General features: G+C 45.3%; 2 protein-coding genes across 2 annotated transcripts in view; both read left to right on the top strand.

Annotated features, from left to right (window-relative positions):
• LOC308320256 (uncharacterized protein) overlaps positions 1 to 24,528 on the top strand; it is a gene marked incomplete at its 3' end in the record, with an annotated part of 54,592 nt that overhangs the window by 11,968 nt on the left and 18,096 nt on the right. The window lies entirely within an intron of this gene.
• Positions 8,173 to 12,268, top strand: LOC308319623 (uncharacterized protein). Its single transcript, XM_080769728.1, has 3 exons — positions 8,173 to 8,226; positions 10,286 to 10,363; positions 10,646 to 12,268. Exons 1-3 carry the CDS (start codon positions 8,190 to 8,192, stop codon positions 12,121 to 12,123), a joined length of 1,593 nt encoding a protein of 530 aa, XP_080625854.1. The 5' UTR covers positions 8,173 to 8,189; the 3' UTR covers positions 12,124 to 12,268.

The raw sequence follows: 24,528 nt of genomic DNA, 5'->3' as shown, positions 1-24,528 counted from the left end.
CGGTGCAGGATGGTGTGACTGCAGCTGCGGCTGGGAATGTACTTGAGGGTTATACCCTCCACTTTGTTGCACCCTAACCGTCTCTGGCCTTGGCTGAGGCTGGTATACTGCAGCGCGAGCTAAAGGTGCAGGATGGTGCGACTGCAGCTGCGGCTGGGGATGTACTGGAGGGTTATACCCTCCACTTTGTTGCACCCTAACCGTCTCTGGCCCTGGCTGAGGCTGGTATACTGCAGCGTGAGACTGCAGCCCCATGTTCTTCACATTAGGTCGAGAATCCAATAAAGGTGGACGCGATACTGGCTGCTTAGGCCTAGCGTCAAGCAAATGGGAACGTGACTGTGGTTCACGTATTAAAGAGATGGATGCCTCCCTGACACAGGCACAAAGATCTCAGCATCCGCATCCAACAACGGAAACCTTTCTTTCCTTTTCTCAATGTAGGAATTCATCCCATCTGCCCTACTGGCTGCAGCACCAGACACTCGAGAGCTGCCAGAAACCTTCAAGACACTTATTCTAGCTGCAGATGCTGCTATATCAGTCTCCAACTTTAGCCGCTCTTTCTTTCTTTTAAGCTGCGCTCTGACCTGTGCCTCTTGCTCTTCCAGATCCTGTTTCTCCTGGAGCATATCCTGGCGAACGAGAAGAGCTGCCAAGTCTGCTTCTGCCATTGCACGTGCAGATGCAGTAGTTGAGGCAGTGGTACTAGTGGACCTACACTTACTACCTGCAATGCTCCTTTCCCTTGATGCTTCAACTGCAACATTTGAAATACTATCATCAGGGTTAATGTCATCAACGACTGAGGGTACCACCTCATCCTCATTGCCTTCTGTAACACAAATAACATCATCGTTATTTACTTCATTCAATGTTACAACATGAGGTGTGTGTGACTGAGTAACTTCCTGTAACTGAGCTGCACTTTGAAGCGGGCCATTTAGGTCTGAGAGCCATTTATTTGCATTTTCAATGACAACTACCTTACGTCTGTGTATGTTCGAAAACCAAGTATTTTGTCTCTCTTGTTCTTCCAGAGGAAGTAATGGGATGACAGAATCATGCAGATAGCTCGCTTCATCGTACAGTGCAGATACAGTGTGAAGATTAAATTGAACAATTTTTGCATTGTCAGTGTTTTGCATAAGGTCAGTAATTGCTTTTACAAGACCATCAATTTTATTAACCTTAGCTTTTCGTTCCTTTTGAAGGTGTTCCATTTTGTGTAATAATGCTTTGGCAGTGGGCTTTGATTGCCTTTTCAGTTCACTTGTACTGGCACTAGAACCTGGCCTAGATGAATTTAATTCCATTTCGAATTTGCGTTAAATGAATCAAAGTACCAAATCCTTCATCCAACTCAAAGGTCATACACGTTGCACAGTGACAGCCCTAAACAGTATGCATGTGTGTGAAAGTAACTGTAGTATTAAAGAAAGCTATTGCTCCCCTCTAAACTTCCTGAAAAATCTAAACTATCAAAGCAGACCCTATATCTTCAGCATGTAACGATGGGTATTTATGTGCCTATATATCTCAATTAAGAGACGACACTCCCGGGCCACCCGGTCAGCGGGTAAATAAAGCGGGCCGATCCGTTCATACGCAGGAAAAACAATAAACAATAGCCTACAACCGGAGCTATAGGCTAAAGCCGCTTCACCTATAGAGGAACAATAGAATGTGTGTGTGTTTGTGTTTGTGTGTGCGCGTGTGTGTGTGCAACAGCTGTTTGGGCTAAGCCGCTATGCGAGCGTGCAACGTGCCGAGTGGACTCGATATACGAATGGATTAAACAAACGATAGCGGAATACAACATATACTGCCGTGGTGCACACCAATGTACGTTCCGTTGTATAAGCGTCGTGGGGAACCAGGTAGGCTACACGCCAACTTCCCGACACCAACACCAACAAGATACAGGTTTGTTGACAATGTTGTGGCTGATAATAATTTACTGATAAATTACTCATGCCGGCAGGCTAAGCCTGGGAGCTAAAAACAAACTGTAATGACGCGCGACAAAACAATGATAAAATGATTCATATCCAAACAAGCTCAAAGTTTAAAACGTTTATATAGCTCAGTGCACAAAATATTACAATACAATAAATAAATATATATATATGCAATAAATATGTGCAAAGAATCTAATAAATAACAGTCAAACAGTGAGCAAACAACGTGAATGAATCAAACTATACCAAAGTGCATTGTGCGGTCAACAAAGTGTATCCTCCCAGCTTACCCTGCCTCCAAGTTCAAACAGCCTTAGGAGTGAGCTGGTTCAGACACCCAATATTTGTTGACTACCAAGGGCCACCCACAGAGACGCTCTCACCAATAGCGGAACGTCAATGCGGTGCCCACACCCATCACCAACCAAGTGACAACCACTATAGCTAAGCACTCTTTGGCTCCTACACCAGTGAAGGAGTGATATGGTCTCTTCTTCTGGTACCTGTCAACACACGCGCCGCAGCATTTTGAACTAACTGTAGGCTTTTCAGAGACTTGCCTGGGCAGCCTGATAATAGCGAGTTGCAGCCTTGAGGTAACAAAGGCGTGGACAAGTTTTTCTGCGTCATTTTTGGACAGGATGTGCCTGACCTTTGCAATATTTCGCAGGTGAAAGAAAGCATTCTTTGAGATTTGTTTGATATGAGATTTGAAAGACAAGTCTTGATCAAAGGTAACTCCCAGATTCCTCACAGTGGCCTTGGAGGCCAAGGTAATGCCATCTAGAGAAAAGTTCCCATCGACCAACTTGTCTCTCAGGGGCTTAGGGCCGATCACGATAACTTCCGTTTTGTTAGAGTTGAGGAGTAGGTAATTACGTGCCATCCAACTCTTTATGTCTTTAAGACATGCTTGAAGTTTGACTAATAATTGGTCCGTTTCGTTCGGTTTCATCGATAGATATAGTTGAGTGTCGTCTGCGTAACAATGAAAATGTATGGAGTGTTCCCTGATGATGTTGCCCAGAGGGAGCATATATAAGGAGAAGAGTATTGGTCCAAGCACAGAGCCTTGTGGGACTCCGTATTTGACCTTTTCACGTGTAGAGGAGCCATTATTGACCTCTACAAACTGAAAACGATCAGACAAATAGGACTCGAACCATTTCAGTGCGGCACCCCTGATGCCAACCAGATGTTCCAGTCTCTGTAGCAGAATGTGGTGGTCAATAGTGTCGAATGCAGCACTAAGGTCCAGCAACACCAGTACGGAGAGGAGGTTATTATCTGCTGCAGTCAGGAGGTCATTTGTAACTCTCAGCAGGGCCGTCTCAGTGCTATGGTTAGCTCTGAAGCCCGACTGAAAGCCTTCTAATAAATTGTTGTTTTGTAGAAAGTCACATAACTGTTTGGCGAGCGCTTTCTCGAGAATTTTGGAGAGAAACGGAAGGTTCGATATAGGTCTATAGCTAGCTAGAATGCCTGCATCAAGAGTAGGCTTTTTGAGTAGAGGTTTGATTACCGCTACCTTGAAAGATTGTGGCACGTAGCCTGTCACCAAAGACATATTGATCATATTGAGTAGGCATGTACCAACCGGAGGCAGGACCTCTTTGAGTAATCTAGTCGGAACTGGATCCAGGGTACATGTCGTTGATTTTGAAGAAGATATCATTGAAGTGAACTCAGAGAGCTCGATTGGAGAGAGACTATCCATATATATATTTGGGTCTGCGGCCACCTCTGAGACCACCATATTTGGGGGCAGTCCAGTGGGAGCCGAGAGTAGTTGTAGATCAATTTGATCTCTGATAGTTTCTATTTTGCCATTGAAGAACCTCATGAAATCGCTACTATTGAGAGTCGTAGGAATCCGTGGATCCGTGGAATCACGGCTTTTTGTCAGTTTTGCCAAAGTATCAAAAAGAAACTTTGGGTTACTTTTGTTTCCCTCTATTAGGGATGAATAATAAGTGGCTCTGGCCGTGTCGAGAGCCTTTTTGTATATTTTGAGGCTATTCTGCCAGTCTATACATGATTCTTTCTGTTTGGTTGAACGCCATTTCTTTTCGAGTTTGCGAGACGTTCGCTTGAGGTTTCTAGTTTCCGAGTTGCCTTCGTAACCTATAGTTAATTATAATTTAGACTCACAAGGAAACTCGCTTTAGGAGACGTGATACACTCCCTTATTGTTGTCACAAAGTCCAAGCCCCTTGGGCCCGACTCATCGCCTGTGAGATAAGGAGGGCCTAAGTCCTTCCCTCCAGGCAGTTAAAACCCAAATATTCGACCTGACAGTCAAAGACATGTCTTATAAGGTCAGCGCAAAGAGCTGACAGATGTTAGATCTGATCAGTGCTTAGTGTAGTACTATACGATTCCCTTCCTGTTTACAACCGGTAGGGATGAAAAAAGAGTAACCAGAACATGTGGTAAACCATTACGGGCTCCAAAATCTCTGGTCTCTCTACCTGGAGGCCACACTGAGGACTGCACGTGCCACAGGCGCCGCAGTCACATCCAGCCTATACAATCTAGCAAAGGTTGAGGAGGAGCCCCAACTTGCTGCAGTACACATCATCCTGGATTGACACCCCCTTACAGAGGGCCCAGGATGTCGCCATCCCTCGAGTAGAGTGCACCTTCACGCTTATGGGAGACTGCAGCCCTTTACACGAGTATGCCCGTTCTATGGCTTCAACTATCCACTGTGAAATCCTCACCTTAGTTATAGCCTTCCCCAGAGTCCTGGGGCCCCAGGAGACAAACAACTGAGCTGTCTTCCTGTGTGTTGCCGTTCTGTCTATATAAAACGGTAACGCCCTTACCGGACACAGATTATGCCTCCTCTTATCCTCCTCAGAGGTAAAAGGAGGTGGACAGAACTCCACCAGATCCACTGGTATGCACGTGGCTCTTTGGCAGAAAAGCTGGATTGGTTCTAATGACCACCCTCATTCTATCCTCAGAAAAGCGAGTGCACTCCTCACTCACTGAGAAGCGTGCATATCACTGACCCGCTTAGCGGTCACCAGTGCCAACAACAGTGTTCTTTTAAGAGACAGAAACTGCAAGTCCACTGACTCCAACGTCTCAAACGGTGGTCGAGATAGAGAATCCAATACCACAGCCAAGTCCCACGCTGGAACCAGCGACTTGGGCACCTGGAGGAGGCGGCACGCACCCTTCATGTATTGACGTACTCGGGGGTGCATCCACGCAGTGCCATCACCCCAACCCACGTGACAGGCCGATATAGCCGCCATGTACACCTTTATAGAGCTGAAGGACAGCCCCTTGTCCATCAGACTCTGCAGGAAAGACCCTCACCAGTGCCTGGAAAGGAACCATGCACTTGTTCCTGTACACACCACTTCTCGAACGCAATCCACCGCTCACGGGCCAGTCCCATAGGTCTAGGTCTCCTGGCCGGGGATGGAAGATCTCCCCTCCCGCCTGGGTCAGGAGGTCCCTCCTCAGCGGGAGTTGCCATGGGCGATCGTATAGGAGAGGTGTTATCTCCGACCTCCGCAAGCCCCACCCCGAGAGACCACTGCGTCGTGCAGAGACCACTCCGCATATTGGCATTTCCCCCTTGACAGCATGTCATATCCCCGGAACGTGATTGACTCCAAGTGTCGCACGACAGTGTCAGTTCTTGTGCCAAAGCATGCAGAGACCGGGATCGTAGCCCGCCCTGTTTGTTGATGTAGCACATAGTCGTTGTGTTGTCCGTCCTGACCAGATCGTGACAGTTCCTTATGAACACCTCAAAGTGTCATAGAGCCAGTAACACCGCCATAAGCTCTAGATAATGTATGTGTGCAGACTGCTGTCCCACACACCCCTGGCAGCCCTGCCCTCGTGGGTAGCGCCCCAGCCAGTCAGACTGGCATCCGTGGTGATTATCTTTCTCGATACGACTAACCCCATGGTTACCCCTTCGGAAAGAAAATACCTGTCTCTCCATCGCCGCAGAGCTGTCGAGCATCCTGCTTCGACTGTTACCATGCGATGTGTTGGGTACAACGAGCGACCGCATCCACCTCTGAAAAGGTGTAATGTAATGTCTCCCTAACCGTAACACGGTCATGTTACAGTTAGGGAGGATTTCCGCATCACGTGTACATGTTTTTTTCTTTCTCCCGTGACAAAAATCCTCCTCCACAGAAACACAACCCAATAGGCCTACTATGCAACCCCCCATCCACCAGCGCTGCAACACAACGCACACACACACACACACACACACACACACACACACACACAATTAGAGGCTCTGTCACCGTGCTTTTGAAAGTTTTGGCGTGGTGGCCCCGTATCATTATGGCAAAACCTGCTAGAGGTTTTGTCATCGTGTTGTCGTGTAGTCTCACTGCCGCTGATAGCGATTGGCGCGGCAGTGGGCTCATATCCCGCATGTTCACACAAGGGTACAGGCAATGATTCAACTGATTCGTTCTGCACAAATGTATTTGAACCAAGGGAGGGAACATGGGAGGCAAAGCATTCAGCGACACATTCTCTATAAAGTGCGGTGCAAAAGCAGCTACTCTTAGAGGTAAAGCAATATGAACATTCGAGTCCGGTGCTAACCGTATTAACGTGGCCACTATGCCGTGCCTGGGAAAAGGAACACTGGGAAAAAGAACGGGGGGGAGGCGGTGTCCACCGACATCTCCCCGAGGCTCCGCCGCATGCTACTTGCGCTGCTGACCGCCGCTGGCGTTCTTGTTGCCGCCGCCGCACTGCCTTCCAGCGGGGGAGGCTGATGGTTTCCTGCGTGCATGGTGGCCAGATACAGCAGACGGGGCCCTCGCTGCCTCTGGGGCCTTGAACTGGGTCCTGGAGTCACGCCTCTCGGCCATAGTCACGGTTGCGTCTGTCCCTGGACCTGCAGTAGGTGGGCTTCTTGGAGTACGACGGTTTGGGGGGCTCCATGGGCATGTATGCCTTGAGGGCCGTTATGTCCGGCACGGAACCGGAGAATAGGCTGGACTGCAGGACGGGCTGATCCAGCGTAGCGGCCCTGTCACCGAACTTCAGGGAGAGGTTGAGCCACCTGGCTCTCTCGAGGACAACGAGGTGAGCCATGGCCTTCCCGGTCATCTGTGTGTTGTATTCGGCATTGTAAAAATGCAATTAATTATTATTTTCACTTTTCATGTTTGGACATATAGGCCTACAAGGTTTCCACCCGACAGCAACGATATACATAGACTATGTTTCCATCGATGGCTTTATTTTAACATTTCACTCCTCATAGATATCAGTAATTTGTCTGATATCTAAATCTATCAGCGACCGTTACACACCACCTTCACTAGGGGGCGAAAGGCCACAGTGCCCTCGATACTGTGTTGCGCATGCTTGACACACGTTGACCAGGAAGTAGAAGGTCATGTAGTTCTTCCTTCTTCCTGTTGATGATGCGACTTGCGAGGTTTCTCCTAAACGAAGACGGTCTCACAACAAAGGAGGTCAAATGTCTCATAAAAGTAGTTAAAAATGTTGGTTAAAGGAGTTAAATTGTCTCTTAAAGGAGGACAAACGAGTCAAATGGAGTCTGTACGGCTGGAGATAAATGGACACATGACGTCGGTGGGAGAGGAGATATCGTGTGTTTTGGAGAAACACACAAGCAGTGATGTTTGTCGGGTCAGAGTGTTTGTGTTGGAGCGCCTCAGTGCTGCCGCACAGTTCATGTTTTTTTGATTGATTGATTGAAATCTTTATTAACAGTTTGCAGAATTACAGTACATTTCAAGCACAAACTCAATACAAAGACTGTTAACTGTGAGTGGACGACCCAATTAAGCCTTACACTTGTTTACAACAGGGTCCACATTGTTCAATTCATCAAAACATTTAGAGACAAACAAATAGACACTTCTATGTAGTTAAAGAACAGAACAGGAATTCATCATATAGGAAGCGAAAAGGGAAAAAAAAGTATATATACAGTGAGGGGAACAGGGGGATAAAAGAAAAGAAAACGAAAGACAGAGTGTAGGGCGCCTGCACACAACACCATGCGTTGGTGCCATGTGTGCATATGTGCAGGCACCCAACACCACGTCCATACAAAAACATAGTACAATCCATAGTACAAAGACAGAGTGTAGGGCGCCTGCACACAACACCATGCGTTGATGCCATGTGTGCATATGTGCAGGCACCCAACACCACGTCCATACAAAAACATAGTGCAGCCTGTTCCAGAGAGAGATGGAGACACTACACAACACCGAACTGCACACTGCAGGTATGTATGTGTGTGTGTGTGTGTGTGTGTGTGTGTGTGTGTGTGTGTGTGTGTGTGTGTGTGTGTGTGTGTGTGTGTACGTGTGTGTGTTAGCCGTAAATTGCAACACCCCCCATTGACATCCAACATTGATCCAAATTGCATTTCCGATCTGCTTGTATAACTCACATTGCAACTGTAGAGAATTATTGAATAATAATAATAATAATAATTGAATTATCCTCTTTCAAACTGCAAAGCGTTTGTTCCATAAAAATCCACCGGAGCACGGGGCAGCACACCTAAACCTATAACCCCTAGCCCCTCTCGGACCCCCGGTTGAGCTCATTTCATCGCTACCCGTGGGGTCCCTGTTCATCAGTTGAAATCCTTATGGAAATTATGGTACACAGACATAAATAACTTCGGAAACGTCTTTGCTGCGTTACCGCCTAGCTGGCTAGCTAGTGGCTAGCTGCCGTGCCTGTATACGTTCCTGCCTCTGATCTGCTCTGTCGTAGCTATAGCCACTAGCTAGCCAGCTAGGCGGTACAATGGTATGTCAATAAGGAAGGAAGGAAGGAAGAGAGAATTTCAAACTGCCAAAACGGTCAAAAACAGATTAAAAATACTTAACGACCCCCATAACCCGGTGAGTGTACAAACCAAATATTTGTTGTATTTGTCCACTCTCAGAGTTGTAAGGGTCCATTTGTTACACTCTCATAATTACAGACCAGTAAGGGTCCATTTGGTCCCTTGATCACGCCCTTGAGAGCACTGCTTTAATTAAATAACTAACTAATATAGAGCATATTTGATGACATTTAGGAGCATATCTTTTTTGTTATAGATTATTTTGACATCAGAATTGAATTAAAAAATAACCGCTGGGTGCAGTACTTAGTTTAGACAAGCCATTGGTCCAACAACGTTAACCTACCTCAAACCCTAACCTAACCATAACCGCAATCACGGAGCAGCGCATGTTCGCCAACCTTAACGCATGTTCGCCAACCTTAATCTGGTTGCCAACCTTAACGCATGTTCGCCAACCTTAATCTGGTTGCCAACCTTAACGCATGTTCGCCAACCTTAATCTGGTCGTTGTTCTGCATGTCAGACTTTTGGCGGGTTGGAAAAGCATACGGACCCTGAACTGCGCACACACGGCACATGCATGCGCAACACATGCACGTTCACATGCACACGTGCATATGTCCTCTTTTTAGTAATTCTGTATATGGTAATCCTACTAAACCTCAGTGATGTTGCTAAGCTTTCAATATAGTGAGTCCCGGAATTTACTCGTGGTCATTTGAATGAGTCCTAATAAAAAGTGTATGTGTTTTTGAGAAAGTGCTGTGTTAACCCATTCTGACCTGAGATCAGATTAAAAAAATGTCTTCTACATCCTGACCGTTTTCATTCTGACCTGAGATCAGATTCTAAGAATGTCTTCTATGTCAGTCGCTCTTCGAATTTTCAAAAATAGCAGACCTACAAGCTCGTAGCGCGCCACTCGGTGGCGCGCTATGAGCTTGTATATTTATGTATATATATGTATGTGTATGTTTATCTATATGTATATGTATATATATATATATTATTATCTTTTTTTTGTTGCTCTTACTGTAAAGCACTTTGAACTGCACTCGCTGCCTGAAAAAATTGCTATATAAATAAAGATTGATTGATTGATTGATGTAGATCTGCTATTTTTCAATTGCTAAATCACTACATGATGCTAACACCAAAATGGGTTCCCGCCCAAAATGAGTTAAACCCATATATGTAAGGGATAACGTATGGCTAGGTGGTCGTTGTTGGGAGATAATTCACCGACAGGCTAGTGTGATTAACCACCGACATGGAGCAGGGATGGTTCACCCTGAACGGTGTAATGTTAGACGGATTTAGTAATGGGCGATTTTTTTGCTTCATGATTTTTGGGGAACTGAACGTGAAAGTTCTTCAAAATTAAACCTGTGCATCCGGCCGGTCACTCAAGCGACTACAGCGCTGGAGACTTTAGTGGCAGCCAATGTGTTAATGTCTTTATGTTATTCCTTCATTGCAGACCAGTGTGCAGAGTCCAGCCTGAAGGTGAAGAGGTTTTGGAGTCTTAAACAGGAACCTGAAAACCACCTGGATATCAGTATGTTTCATGCGCTCTCTCTCTCTCTCTCTCTCTCTCTCTCTCTCTCTCTCTCTCTCTCTCTCTCTCTCTGGCTATTTTTCCTTTTTTATTGTAAGGCTAATATGCACGATCAAACTGCAATATGCTATATGATTATGTGTTGGTAAATTAGAATGTTTAGGGCAAATGGCATTTTATGAATGGGAATAAACTTATTTGGAAATAGAAAATGTATTTGCAGCTGAAGTTTGTCCATGAAATTATGAAATGGTTTTCTCTCATTCTATATTTTCCTCCTAGACTTGCTGCCCCTGCCTGTGTGTAAAGAGGACGTTTCCCCTGAACACAAGGAGAAGAACTCCAGTCTGGTCCAGGAGGAACCACAACCTCCATACATTAAAGAGGTACAGGACGACCTACTTCAAAGACCAGAGGAGGTGATGACGTTACTACCAGTGAAAAGTGAAAGTGAATCTAATGATGAAAACAGAGAGACAGAGGCTGTAGACAACACCTCAACTAAACACATGAAAACACAAGCTGATGTAGTGGACTGTGGAACATCACAACCAACCAGAGATGAGCAGCCCCTCTCTACACACTGTTCTGAATATGGTCAGTTGGCTGTAAACACACTGGATTCACACAAGGCACAGAATGTGGAAGAACAAACATTGTCTTCAAGCCACTTGCTGTCCCAGGACCAGAAACTGTCAACACAAACTCACTCCACAAAGAGCCAAATAGGAAAGAAAGGTTTTGGTTGTACAGGGTGTGGCAAAATGTTTAAAAAAAAGGGACATCTGAAGAGACACACACTTGTTCATACAGGGGAAAAACCCTTTAGTTGTTCAGATTGCGGTATAGGCTTTGCTACAAAGAGTAATCTGAAGTCACACATGAGGACTCATACAGGGGAAAAGCCCTTTAGTTGTTCAGATTGCGGTATAGGCTTTGCTACAAAAGATAATCTGAAGTCACACATGAGGACTCATACAGGGGAAAAGCCCTTTAGTTGCAAATTTTGTCGTAGAGGCTTTAGTCAAAGTTGTGATCTAAAAACACACATGAGGACTCATACAAGGGAAAAGCCCTTTAGTTGTTCAGATTGTGGTTTAGGCTTTAGTCAAATGACCAATCTGAAATCACACATGAGGACTCATACAGGGGAAAAACCCTTTAGTTGCAAAGTTTGTGGTAAAGGATTTAGTCGAAGTGATGTTTTAAAAACACACATGAGGACTCATACAGGGGAGAAGCCCTTTACTTGTTCAGATTGTGGTAAAGGCTTTGCTAAAACAAGTAATCTGAAAAAACACATGAGGACTCATACAGGGGAAAAACCCTTTAGTTGCAAAGTTTGTGGTAAAGGATTTAGTCGAAGTGATCTTTTAAAAACACACATGAGGACTCATACAGGGGAGAAGCCCTTTACTTGTTCATATTGTGGTAAAGGCTTTGCTAAAACAAGTAATCTGAAAAAACACATGAGGACTCATACAGTGGAAAAGTCCTTTAGTTGTTCAGATTGTGGTTTAGGCTTTAGCCAAATGACCCATCTGAAATCACACATGAGGACTCATACAGGGGAAAAACCCTTTAGTTGCAATGTTTGTGGTAAAGGCTTTAGACAAAGTGGTGATCTAAAAACACACATGAGGACTCATACAGGGGAGAAGCCCTTTACTTGTACAGTTTGTGGTGAAGGCTTTAGTCGAAGTGTTGATCTAAAAACACACATGAGGAATCATACAGGGGGAAATTCCTTTAGTTGCTAAGTTTGTGGTAAAGGCTTTAGTCTAAGTGGTCAGTTAAAAGCACACATGATTATTCATACAGGGGAAAATCCTTTTAGTTGCAAAGTTTGTCGTAAAGGCTTTAGTCAAGTGACCCTTCAGAAATCACACATGAGGATTCGCATCGAAAAATCCCTTTAATTGCAAAGTTTGTTGTAAAGAATGTAGTCAAAAGGGTCAACTGAAATCACATATGCAGACACATACAGGTAAAAAGCCCTAAAACAGACCCTTTAGCTGCAGTGTGGCAAATGCTTTGGTCAAAATGCAAATGTGAAGATAATGAGGATTGATACCATATTTGGTTGCATACTTATTTAAAGTTATTCTACTTACCATTATTTTGTAGCTAAGTAGAATTGTTTTTCTTTCTTTGAAAAGTCAGTTTTGGTGTGCTTTTTAAAATAAAGCTTTCACTGTTCCATGTTTTTTTTCTGTGTGTATATTTTTTAGTGGTGGGCATAGATGAAATGTTTTAATCTAGATTAATTTCACTGCAATCGTGGAGTTAATCTAGATGAAAATGGCTCATTTAAACTCTGCCGAAGGCATTCAAAATATAATTGCGAACGCAGTGAGCACTTACTATGAGACCTAGCAGATCATGTCTGTGTGTGTGTGTGTCTGTCTGTCTGTCTGTCTGTCTGTCTGTCCGTGTGTCTGTCCCGCTATCCAAATATGGAGTGTGTTGCATCAGCAATCACTCAGCTCCATATATGGGCACAAAAGGGGCCAGGTCCACTCAGCTCCATATATGGGCACAAAAGGGGCCAGGTCCACATATACAGTAACAGCGGGACAGACACACAGACAGACAGACAGACAGACATGATCTGCAGGGTCTCAGCTGCGTTCGCTTCCCGCGTTTGCGCGTCTTACTCGTAATGACCATAAGTAAGTCTTTGAGAACGGGTTTCTCAGGCCAGGTGGTCCATTAGACCAGGAGCCCTAATTATGGATACCATATATATATATATATATTATAAATGCCGGGCATTTATAAGAAACCAGGCCGTTATTTGCAGTAGGTCGTTATTTATTTTTCCACTGGCCTGCACCGGGCCATTATTTGGTTACAGTTCCTGTCGAGCATGTTTTTTAGTCCAAAATTAAAAGGTATTGTTAGGATATAAAGTTCAACTGGAGCCACAAACCACCAGGAAATCAGGATTTTGTATTATCCAGTTTTATTTGCAGGATAAAGGTTGACATTTGCATGAAGATTGCCTTTATGATTGCCTTTATGGTTCTATAAACAAAGAAAGGAAACAAATTATAATATATATTTCTATATAAACATTAAATTATAAAGTATGGCCTTTAGTTCATAATTATACATTTCCTATTGCATATTCAAATAATAATTAGCCACATATGTAGTATAAGTTCATACTATAAATCAGAATATCAGTTATAAATCAAATGCAGTCTTAAATATAACCCACATCATGGAGGTGACTTACATTGAAACAAGTTCAAAGACGCATAGGAAATCTGCATCATGCACACAGCAGACAAGGGTATGGCTGTGTGGTTGGGGATAAAGGGACAAGTGAGCATCCAGGCCTGCTTTATTGAGAGGAAGTGAGGGGGAGGAAGTGAGGGAGGCAGTGAGGCACTGCCACAAGTCCTTCCTGAACCACTGTGGAGTCTCCTTGTGGAGCGGAGGGGAACTTGCCCTTTACAGTTTGTGACAGGTATGATAAACACAGTCATACATATTTTTTGTATTTATTATTGAGAATATGGGAGTTTATAGCCAGCTCCTGCTGCTTAATTGATTTGACCCAGATTCGTGCAAACAGACTTGCATGATTGAATTATAGCACAGCGGTGTAAAATTCCAATATTAGCTATATTTTTAAAGGCTGTCATATAGGCAGCCTACTCTTAATATATTCTTTCAAATGAGGTTTGGCTTTATAGATCAAAAATTGAGTGTACCAGTTCACACGTATTCAATATAGGCTGCATGGCATCTCTCCATATCGTTTGATAAAGGAACATAAAGAAACGTGATTTGTACACCCAATGAAAATATACACTTCACGGAGTTTAGACCACTTGGAATTATAACGATCTCTTGAGGATTGCCTGAGTATGGCACAAGTTCAATCTCAACTTTTTGCGGGGACACGCCATGCGCTGACGACTTTGTGGTGGTGGTGTTCTATACTTGTGAAGACCTCTGCTTGGATTTGTGGTGAGTGTGCTCACCGAAAGTGTAAGATCTGCAAGCTCACAACTTGCTGCGGACGCAATTAACACTTGGAGCTTGTATATACACAAAATTACAGACATTTCACAGAATATATACCACATAAACTATAGATTTATTTTGGGGATGTGGAGGACTGGTGTTGCACTGTTGTGAGGCCACGGTGAGTGTGCGCAGAAAATGGGAGATCTGCGCAAAGTGTCTTCTTCATGGTGTTTTGAATCAAAGAAAACACCTTTGGAGCAAACCTGTGTGCGGACTTACTGACAGGCCCTGGGTCCTCACCCGTTCCAATACCGGAGATATCAGGGATATTGGAGGAAAAGCATAAAGCAGGCCTTTTGGCCAGTCATGAGCCAGAGCGTCTACACCCAGAGAGCCCTGACCTGTCATGGAGAAGAACCGTGGACAATTCTTGTTTCCCTCTGAGGCAAGCAGGTCCATCAGTGGTCGGCTGAACCTTTCCCAGGGTTGAGAGACCACTGCTTCGTGCAGAGACCACTCCGCATAGTGGCACTTCCCCCGGAACGTGATTGACTCCAAGTGTCGCACGACAGTGTCAGTTCTTGTGCCAAAGCATGCAAAGACCGGGATCGTAGCCCGCCCTGTTGGTTGATGTAGCACATAGTCGTTGTGTTGTCCGTCCTGACCAGATCGTAACAGTTCCTTATGAACACCTCAAAGTGTCAGAGCCAGTAACACCGCCATAAGCTCTAGATAATGTATGTGTGCAGACTGCCGTCCCACACACCCCTGGCAGCCCTGCCCTCGTGGGTAGCGCCCCAGCCAGTCAGACTGGCATCCGTGGTGATTATCTTTCTCGATACGACTAACCCCATGGTTACCCCTTCGGAAAGAAAATACCTGTCTCTCCATCGCCGCAGAGCTGTCGAGCATCCTGCTTCGACTGTTACCATGCAATGTGTTGGGTACAACGAGCGACCGCATCCACCTCTGAAAAGGTCTCATGTAATGTCTCCCTAACCATAACACGGTCGTGTTACGGTTAGGGAGGATTTCCGCATCACGTGTACATGTTCTTTTCTTTCTCCCGTGACAAAAATCCTCCTCCACAGAAACACAACCCAATAGGCCTACTATGCAACCCCCCATCCACCAGCGCTGCAACACCACGCACACGCACACACACACACACACACACTTACGAGGCTCTGTCACCGTGCTTTTGAAAGTTTTGGCGTGGTGGCCCCGTCTCATTATGGCAAAACCTGCTAGAGGTTTTGTCATCGTGTTGTTGTGTAGTCTCACTGCCGCTGATAGCGATTGGCGCGGCAGTGGGCTCATATCCCGCATGTTCACACAAGGGTACAGGCAATGATTCAACTGATTCGTTCTGCACAAATGTATTTGAACCAAGGGAGGGAACATGGGAGGCAAAGCATTCAGCGACACATTCTCTATAAAGTGCGGTGCAACAGCAGCTACTCTTAGAGGTAAAGCAATATGAACATTCGAGTCCGGTGCTAACCGTATTAACGTGGCCACTATGCCGTGCCTGGGAAAAGGAACACTGGGAAAAAGAACGGGGGGGAGGCGGTGTCCACCGACATCTCCCCGAGGCTCCGCCGCATGCTACTTGCGCTGCTGACCGCCGCTGGCGTTCTTGTTGCCGCCGCCGCGCTGCCTTTGTGGTGTCTCGCTGAGGGACCGCGTGCCACCTGAGCACCTCCCTGGAGAGAGAGAGAGCAGGGGAGGCGGAGTGGAGCACAACAGGCTGGGCTGCATCATAGGGGGCAGGTACTACCACCATTACACTGCTGGAGGGCTTCAGATGAGCCACACCTGTGCTCCCAGCCAAACACTATAAGAAGCCTTCATCTCCCCCCCACTCGCTCTTGACTCTCGCCGGGGCAGGATGGCACGCGGTCTGACGGTAAGCGAGCACACACTCCCTCACGAATATCATACTGTACAAATATGTCAGACTGACTATATATTTCTCACCTCCTAGGATTACTATTGAGAGCCGGGTCACCGTTGGGCTCGGTGGCAGGAGGCTGGCAACAGTATTGGCTTGGAGGATATAGAGGAAAAAGGAAGGAAACCTAAGACTGTGATACAAAGCCCAGAGCGGCTGTCCTATACTCACACGCACCAGAAGTGCTACAGTTATCGAATTCTGAACGTTTGAGTTGAACCTAAGTTTATTATTATTATTTTTCCCTGTGAATCTGATTTGGTTTTCAATAAACGAGTGCCACACTCTGGGCTCAAACCTGTCCACGGCCTGTCTGTCTCTTGATGTTGTTTGCAATCCTCACACCTTCCAGCGGGGGAGGCTGATGGTTTCCTGCGTGCATGGTGGCCAGATACAGCAGACGGGCCCTCGCTGCCTCTGGGGCCTTGAACTGGGTCCTGGAGTCACGCCTCTCGGCCATAGTCACGGTCACGTCTTTGGGGGCTCCGTGGGCATGTATGCCTTGAGCGCCTCCTTCTGCTTGTTGTCCTGCTCGTTGGCGGGCCGTTATGTCCGGCACGGAACCGGAGAACAGGCTGGACTGCAGGACGGGCTGATCCAGCGTAGCGGCCCTGTCACCGAACTTCAGGGAGAGGTTGAGCCACCTGGCTCTCTCGAGGACAACGAGGTGAGCCATGCAGGCCTTCCCGGTCATCTGTGTGTTGTATTCGGTGAGGAACAGGGTTTCCTTGTGGATCCACCGCAGTTCAAGCAGGTGCTCCAATTTTGGCTCGTCACCCATGGACCGGAGGATATGTGAGGTGGAGCCCCTGGAGCAGAGCAACGGCATTGGCGGGCCTTGATGCCGAGCGTCAGAGACCAGTATAGGCCTTCCTGGTGATGGTACAGCTCTGGTGATGGGACAGCTCTTTGTTGTGGGCATCGGGAAAGACGGGCTCCTTGTCCCACCGGGCCTCTGGCTGGCGCAGGAGATGAGCTGCCATCTGCCTGTCCATCACAGGTATGCCCTCCAGGCCTGCCACCTTCGTCCCCGCACAGTCATGGTCCCTCTTGTGGTCCGGGGAAAAAAAGAGAAGGTGTTGGGGTTCTTCCACGACACGCTCAGTGCGTGGCCAAAGGCAGGATCTGCTTGACGCGGGGTGGGTCTTTGGCCCCGCCGAAATCGTGCCACAGCGAGGCCTCTTGAGCTTCCGCTGGGGTCTCTTCAGTGGGCCACTTCAGGCCAGAGCGGATAGTGGCTCTTCTGTGTTCAGTGTTTCTGGTTGACCTGTGTTTTGCGGCGACGGCGCTTGTTTCTCTCTGCCATCTTCTCTCGGCTTTCTGCAGGTCAGAGAAAAGAGAGGGAAAATCAGCTAGTACCTGCAACGCGTTCGCTGCGTACTGGTGTAGCTAGAGCCTAGCCAAACTTCGCCAACTGGCGGCACGTCTGCTGTGCACACACTCAGTGGAACTAAAGTTTAGCGGGGATGCTAACTGAACACGAACACTGTGTTTACAGTGAAGCAGTAACCCGTGGCTATAGCCTAACTAACCTGTGCTAACTGTCGACACGTTCGCTGTGTATACAGTGGAGCAGAGTATAGGATGCTAAAAAGGAACACGTTTTCTGTCTTCACAAAATAGCGTTAGTTTAGCAAGCGGCTAACAAGACCGCAGTCACGTCCTTCTGCAGGACACAAGGACACAAGCCTTCGAAACAAGGTAGTAAGGAACTTAAGGAAATCAAAAGCGGATTTTTTTCATTAAAGTAATAGAAGATGCAAGGGGAAATGGCAAATTGATTTGGGAAAATGTTGGAATGTGATCTATATTGTGTATATACATGGTCTTATTCTGAAGTGACAAATCCTTGACAGGAAGTGCCCATTAACGTGAGTGTATATATTGGCTAAATAAACGCCTCTCGTCAGTGTTCTGTTGTGTGTCAACAAGCTGACGAGTGGATGATGTGAACTGACGCTGATGCCTACTCGTGTATTATTTATTTCCTCCTTATATACTGACCAGTCTCCATGCTATCAAGACTCTTCCTACACTACAATGATAGCTCTGCTAACAGGTTATGGGACCCAGCAGGAAGAGCATTGGAAACCGTGGAGTAGGCTGTGTTTGTTTGTCGGAGAAGGAAGCCATTTCTAGGTATGGCAGACCAGATTTCTCGCCTACCTGAGACTGCGAGGGCTGAAGAGCACCACATTGAATGCGCCTGACGACGGCGACAATGTGGACGCCGAAAGGAATGAGGAGGCGTATGCTGAGCTTATTCAAGTGCTCGACGATAAAAGTTTGTCTTTAATTGTTTGATTGTGCGTGATGCAGCAGAGATGGGAGGAAGGCGTTGAAGATTCTGAACGATCACTAATGCTGGTAAGAGAAAACCAAGAGTGTACACAGAGCTTACGTCGCTCCAGAAAGCTGCTAATGAAACAATTACTGACTATATTATACGAGCAGAACTGCACTGAGGAAATTGAAGAATGCGGAAGAGACTATAAGTGACGGCTTATTGACAGCTATGATTCTGAAGGGGCTGCCAGAGTCATACAAGCCATTTTTATCCACATTACACAAAGTGATGACAAGATCACCTTCGCTGAGTTTAAGACCGCAAGCTGAGGAGTTATGAGCGCACTGATAAGTTCAGTGGCATGTGCAACTCTCAAGCTGAGGAGTTATGAGCGCACTGATAAGTTCAGTGGCAAGTGCAACTCCGTTGGTGAAGACATGCAACTGTGCTGTTACAACTGCGGCCAGAGGGTGGCATAAAGCTTTCGAGTGCGAGGATGCTGCCGGCCAGAGAGAACAGACAGTGGTGCAGTCTTTGCAAAAGTTCCACGCACAACGATACAAACTGCAGGCGGAGAAGACGAAGGGACAACGTCAACGTGACGCAGGATGAAGAGGAGCACACGTTCACCTTCAAGGTGGGCCAGGTGAACCGCAACTTGGACGACGCCGGGAGACCGAAGCAGAGACTATGTCAGGGCATTGCTCTGAGCATTGGGCTGATGGTCGTCACCGGGGCTACGTCACACATTGTGACCGACGTGAAGAAGTTCCGAAACTTTGACGAGAGTTTTGAGCCACGAAAGTAAGTTCTGGAGTTGGCTGATGGAGTGAGGGCCTCTGGCATAGCGCTGAAGAGAGGTACTGCAAACATTTGGCTGAGAGATAACAATGATCGTGAGGTGGAAACGATGCAGAAGGGGGTGCTCTATGTTCCATCCTTTCCCCAAGACATTTTCTCAATCAATGCATGCAGCTATATCTAACGGAGCCTGCAGTCCTATTCAAAGAGGGACAGAACAAGCTAATCCATAAAAACGGTACGACATTCAACATTAAGGTACATGACAGATTGTTTTATTTAAATTGTGATGTTGAATATCAAAACGTGGCATGAAATTCTAAGCCATTGCAACTGCGAAGATGTGTTGAAATTGCAGAATGTAACTGAGGGTATGGAAATGAAAGGCAAAGTTGATATTTCCAAATTGTCATGTGAAGTGTGCACAAAAGGTGAATTTGCTCAGAGCCGAAACAGCTGAGAGCCAGACCAAAGGGCTAAAGCTGCACTATAAATTGTACACACTGATTTATCTGGACTGATCGATCCAACAGCTAAAGATGGATTCAAATACACTTTAGCATTTACTGATGACCACCATGATGCGCTTTGATTATTGTTACAGAGTTCTGAGAGAACATGATATATATTACCCTGACTATACTGCAAGAGGGCAAGAATGTAGTGGGGGATGCAAACAGAAACAGGGTGATGCATGATTGTCATAACACAGTAAAACAAAAGAAAGGGAAACAAGTGTTCATTTTGTATTTGAGTGATATCTGATTCTGTGATTTATTTAATCTGCTATTTATTAATGAGTAGGCCTATTTGAAAAGTAACTTGTATTTGAGAAATGACGAGTATTTGAAGTTGTATTATTGCAACCAGTAATTTGATGACATAACATGATGACAGATGTAAAAGAGATGCTTACATTTTGCACATATTTATTGAAATGGATTATTACTTTATGTGAAAAGATTGTGTAAAATAAGTTGAGATTCAAGGTTTAACATTATTAAGTTTAATGCATTTTATTGTTTACCAATATTCGATCAAGTGGGGGTGTTGGAATGTGATCTATATTGTGTATACATGGTCTTATTCTGAAGTGACAAATCCTTGACAGGAAGTGCCCATTAACGTGAGTGTATATATTGGCTAAATAAACGCCTCTCGTCAGTGTTCTGTTGTGTGTCAACAAGCTGACGAGTGGATGATGTGAACTGACGCTGATGCCTACTCGTGTATTATTTATTTCCTCCTTATATACTGACCAGTCTCCATGCTATCAAGACTCTTCCTACACTACAATGATAGCTCTGCTAACAGAAAACCTTAATAAACTAAGTGGGAGAAATAAGGATCACAAAACAAAGGAACTCGAACTTAAAGTGAATGGAATTTTAACCTTATGATGTGATTGCAAATCATTTTAATAGTTTCTTTATAAATTCTGTTGAGGAGCTGGCTCAAAGCTTCTCTACTAGAACTTGGACTTGTGATCCTATTAAGGATGACAGGCCCATTTTCAGGTTGGATGAGATTACCGAATCTGAAGTGGTAAAGATTATACGGTCATTCAGACTCAAAAGCAAAGGATGTTTGTAATATGGACACAAGTTACAACCTTTCTAAAAACACATAAGGACGCCCTAATCTGTCCTGTTTGTGAATGTGGGAAGTGAGGACGCTGCTGTCGTCTGTTGTAAAGCACTTTGAAAAGCGGTTTAAAAATGCAATTAATTATTATTTTCACTTTTCATGTTTGGACATATAGGCCTACAAGGTTTCCACCCGACAGCAACGATACACATAGACTATGTTTCCATCGATGGCTTTATTTTAACATTTCACTCCTCATCTAATTTAACATTTGTGGAGTTGGTCACCTGACCAAAAGCGGTTGACAGAAACTGGTCGACATGTTCTGTTGCCCGAACAGGGGCAGAAACAAGGCCACAACCACGCTATTTACACACACTACAACTCGCTTACAATTCGCAAACCTGGCAACACTGCCCTGTGTTCATGCTGTTGTCAGAGGCCCGCCCCCGGCTCACACGTCACTATTTTCTCCGTCTCTCCGCTCGCAATCGGCAGCCATCTTGCTTTTTACTTCGATGCGCGAGTGGCCATTTAATGCAAATACATTAATTATAGCTCCAGCAAGCAAACACAAACACCTCAACTCCATCTCATTGTGAATAAGAATTCCGAGGGGAAAAATAATTTTTGGAACGCCACTTTCACCCAGTATGAAGCTAAATGTGGAAGCCGTGTGTGTCACACCAAAACTGGTGACCCAGAGATTCCTGTACCGATTCTCGGGCATCTGGCCTGAGGCACTGCCTGCGAGTTGGCTCTGCGGGCGCTTTTTCCAACTCTCACTGATTTATCCAGCTCACACGTCAATCACAGTCACCAGCTCTCAGCCTGCACACACACGCACGTCTGTCTTGCGCACACGCGCACACACACATACACACACACACACACACACACACACATGCAGGCTATTGCTTTTTATTTATATGGGCGAGTGGCAATTTAATGCAAATAAATTAATTATAGGTCCAGCAAGCAAATCATGATGGTCTGTAGGTCACAATTACATTCCGATTTTAGTTGTTGTGTTTTGTATGACATTTTGGCCAGTAGTTTTATATCTATCTCAGCTTTTGCCTGATAGCACACATGCTAACAGTGCTGACCACAACGTTAGCAGCATTTGATGACAGGTTGCCATAGCAACATACAGTGTGCGCAGACCTAACGTGAGCTTCTGGGACAGAAACTTGCGTTTTCATGACAGCAGCAGCTGCTGCAACCTCTGATAGCTACTGTGATAAAGATGCTAAAGCAACACAAAAAAACAACCACACGCAAACCAAAACAAACCAGGGTTGCCACATATCGTGGATGTGAGAGTGAAACAAGCAACCAGGTCTATAAAAATGTTAATAGGCCAGTTCAAAGTAGGTAAATCAAAAATGGTCCGGAAATTAGTCTTACAATAATCAATTATAGTGTTGACTGTCAAACTTTGTTGTCTAATGTTGTTTCAGAGCAGTGGAACTCAAACATTTCCATGTCAAGGACTACCAATAGATAAACAAGTCCGAAGTAGCTTATAATGATCAGACTTGGCAACACTGTCTCTAGGTTGAACGTTCTACTTTACAAGCTCACACATATGAAATATGTTTTTTGGAATCTTCAAACTGAGACATATTTTATGATAATACTGTTAGCAGTCATCATACTCCAAGAGCATACAAATGGAACCAAATGGACCCTGATTTTCCCAGAGAGCAAATGGTATCAAATGGGGGTCTGTGGCCTAATGCATTTCAAACTGGGGGTTCTTGGTATTATATTCTCTGCATATCTTATCAACTTGGGGTGAATATTTCACCACAATACTTTACTGAATATTTCACAAGAATATAACACAAGAGTCAAATGTACGGTCAAATGTAATCACAATATAGGCTACAGATGTAAATATTTATGACACAGTAAAATGTCAAAAATTAGTGCTATCCCCCCCCCCCCACACACACACACACACACACACACACACACACACACGACAGGCAAGGCTGTTGTTTGCATCGTTAGCAGGCAGCAGCTACCTTGGCACTGCTCTCTGTGACTGTAGTTGTTTCACCATGTTTGCGTATTTATGAGAAATAAAAAACACTTTCTGTTATTATTAATACTTTATAACCCATCCGTTACTACATATGTGCAGGGCACACTACTGAGAATTTCCTTCTTCCCATATTGCGCTGCAATGTAACTAGGATTCGCCGGCCGAAGGCCGGCGAAATTCTAGTAGATAACAGTCGTTTGTCTGATATCTAAATCTATCAGCGACCGTTACACACCACCTTCACTAGGGGGCGAAAGGCCACAGTGCCCTCGATACTGTGTTGCGCATGCTTGACACACGTTGACCAGGAAGTAGAAGGTCATGTAGTTCTTCCTTCTTCCTGTTGATGATGCGACTTGCGAGGTTTCTCCTAAATGAAGACGGTCTCACAACAAAGGAGGTCAAATGTCTCATTAAAGTAGTTAAAATGTCGGTTAAAGGAGTTAAATTGTCTCTTAAAGGAGGACAAACGAGTCAAATGGAGTCTGTACGGCTGGAGATAAATGGACACATGACGTCGGTGGGAGAGGAGATATCGTGTATTTTGGAGAAACACACAAGCAGTGATGTTTGTCGGGTCAGAGTGTTTGTGTTGGAGCGCCTTAGTGCTGCCGCACAGTTCATGTGCAGCCTGTTCCAGAGAGAGATGGAGACACTACACAACACCGAACTGCACACTGCAGGTATGTGTGTTGGTGTGTGTGTGTGTGTGTGTGTGTGTTAGCCGTAAGTTGCAAAACCCCCCATTGACATCCAACATTGATCCAAATTGCATTTCCGATCTGCTTGTATAACTCACATTGCAGATGTAGAGAAAACTTGAATTATCCTCTTTCAAACTTCAGTCCATGTCAACTTCAGTCCGCGTCAACCGTCGCCGTAGAGACGGACCCAAACGACAGATGTTTTTCACAGTGAAATAATGCGTAGCTGTCCGCGTCAATGCCTGTGTGTCCCCTTTATTTTAATCACAATTCCAAACAACATAGCCTATAAGCCTACCGATGTGATTCTTGTCTTAAGCGTCGGGCAGGCGTTGTGTGGAGTCTGTGGACCTTCGCCAGGTTTTGTTGTTGTTGACTGTCACGGGAAGAAGGGGTTGTCCGACTCTTGTTTCTTAAATTATACATTAGCTTTTAATACATTCTATTCTATTCGCCATTGAAGTATGAGTACGTGTCACGTACATTAACCATGTAGCCCAGCATGTGCGTGAAAATAAACGCATTGATGAATGAAGGAATAAAAAATAAAATAAACCCTTTCTGACGGGATTCGAACTTGTCCTGTTCTCAGCATAAGTTCACCTGTCTGGAGCACAGTCCAGTGTGCCATTCTATCGACGACGTTTATTAACCACAATCACATCATGGAGTATGGAACCAGCCATTAACGCACAAAACCTTCATGGTCACTAGGTTAAGTTCAGACCTCAGTCAGTGACAGTCACCACAATGGTTTGCAACATAGCTCTTCCTGACCAATTTGTTTCTAAAAACATC

The sequence above is a fragment of the Protomyctophum bolini genome (genome assembly GCF_963924005.1).
Source record: "Protomyctophum bolini genome assembly, chromosome: 8".
Lineage (NCBI taxonomy): Eukaryota > Metazoa > Chordata > Actinopteri > Myctophiformes > Myctophidae > Protomyctophum > Protomyctophum bolini.
This window is presented reverse-complemented; position numbering and strand designations above follow the sequence as displayed.

Excerpts from the sequence above, each read along its gene's own strand:
- LOC308319623 (XM_080769728.1), top strand. The coding sequence starts at position 8,190 with ATGGAGACACTACACAACACCGAACTGCACACTGCAG. Across the intron at positions 8,227-10,285 it reads CACCGAACTGCACACTGCAG|ACCAGTGTGCAGAGTCCAGC; the intron begins GTATGTATGTGT and ends CCTTCATTGCAG. Across the intron at positions 10,364-10,645 it reads TGAAAACCACCTGGATATCA|ACTTGCTGCCCCTGCCTGTG; the intron begins GTATGTTTCATG and ends TTTTCCTCCTAG.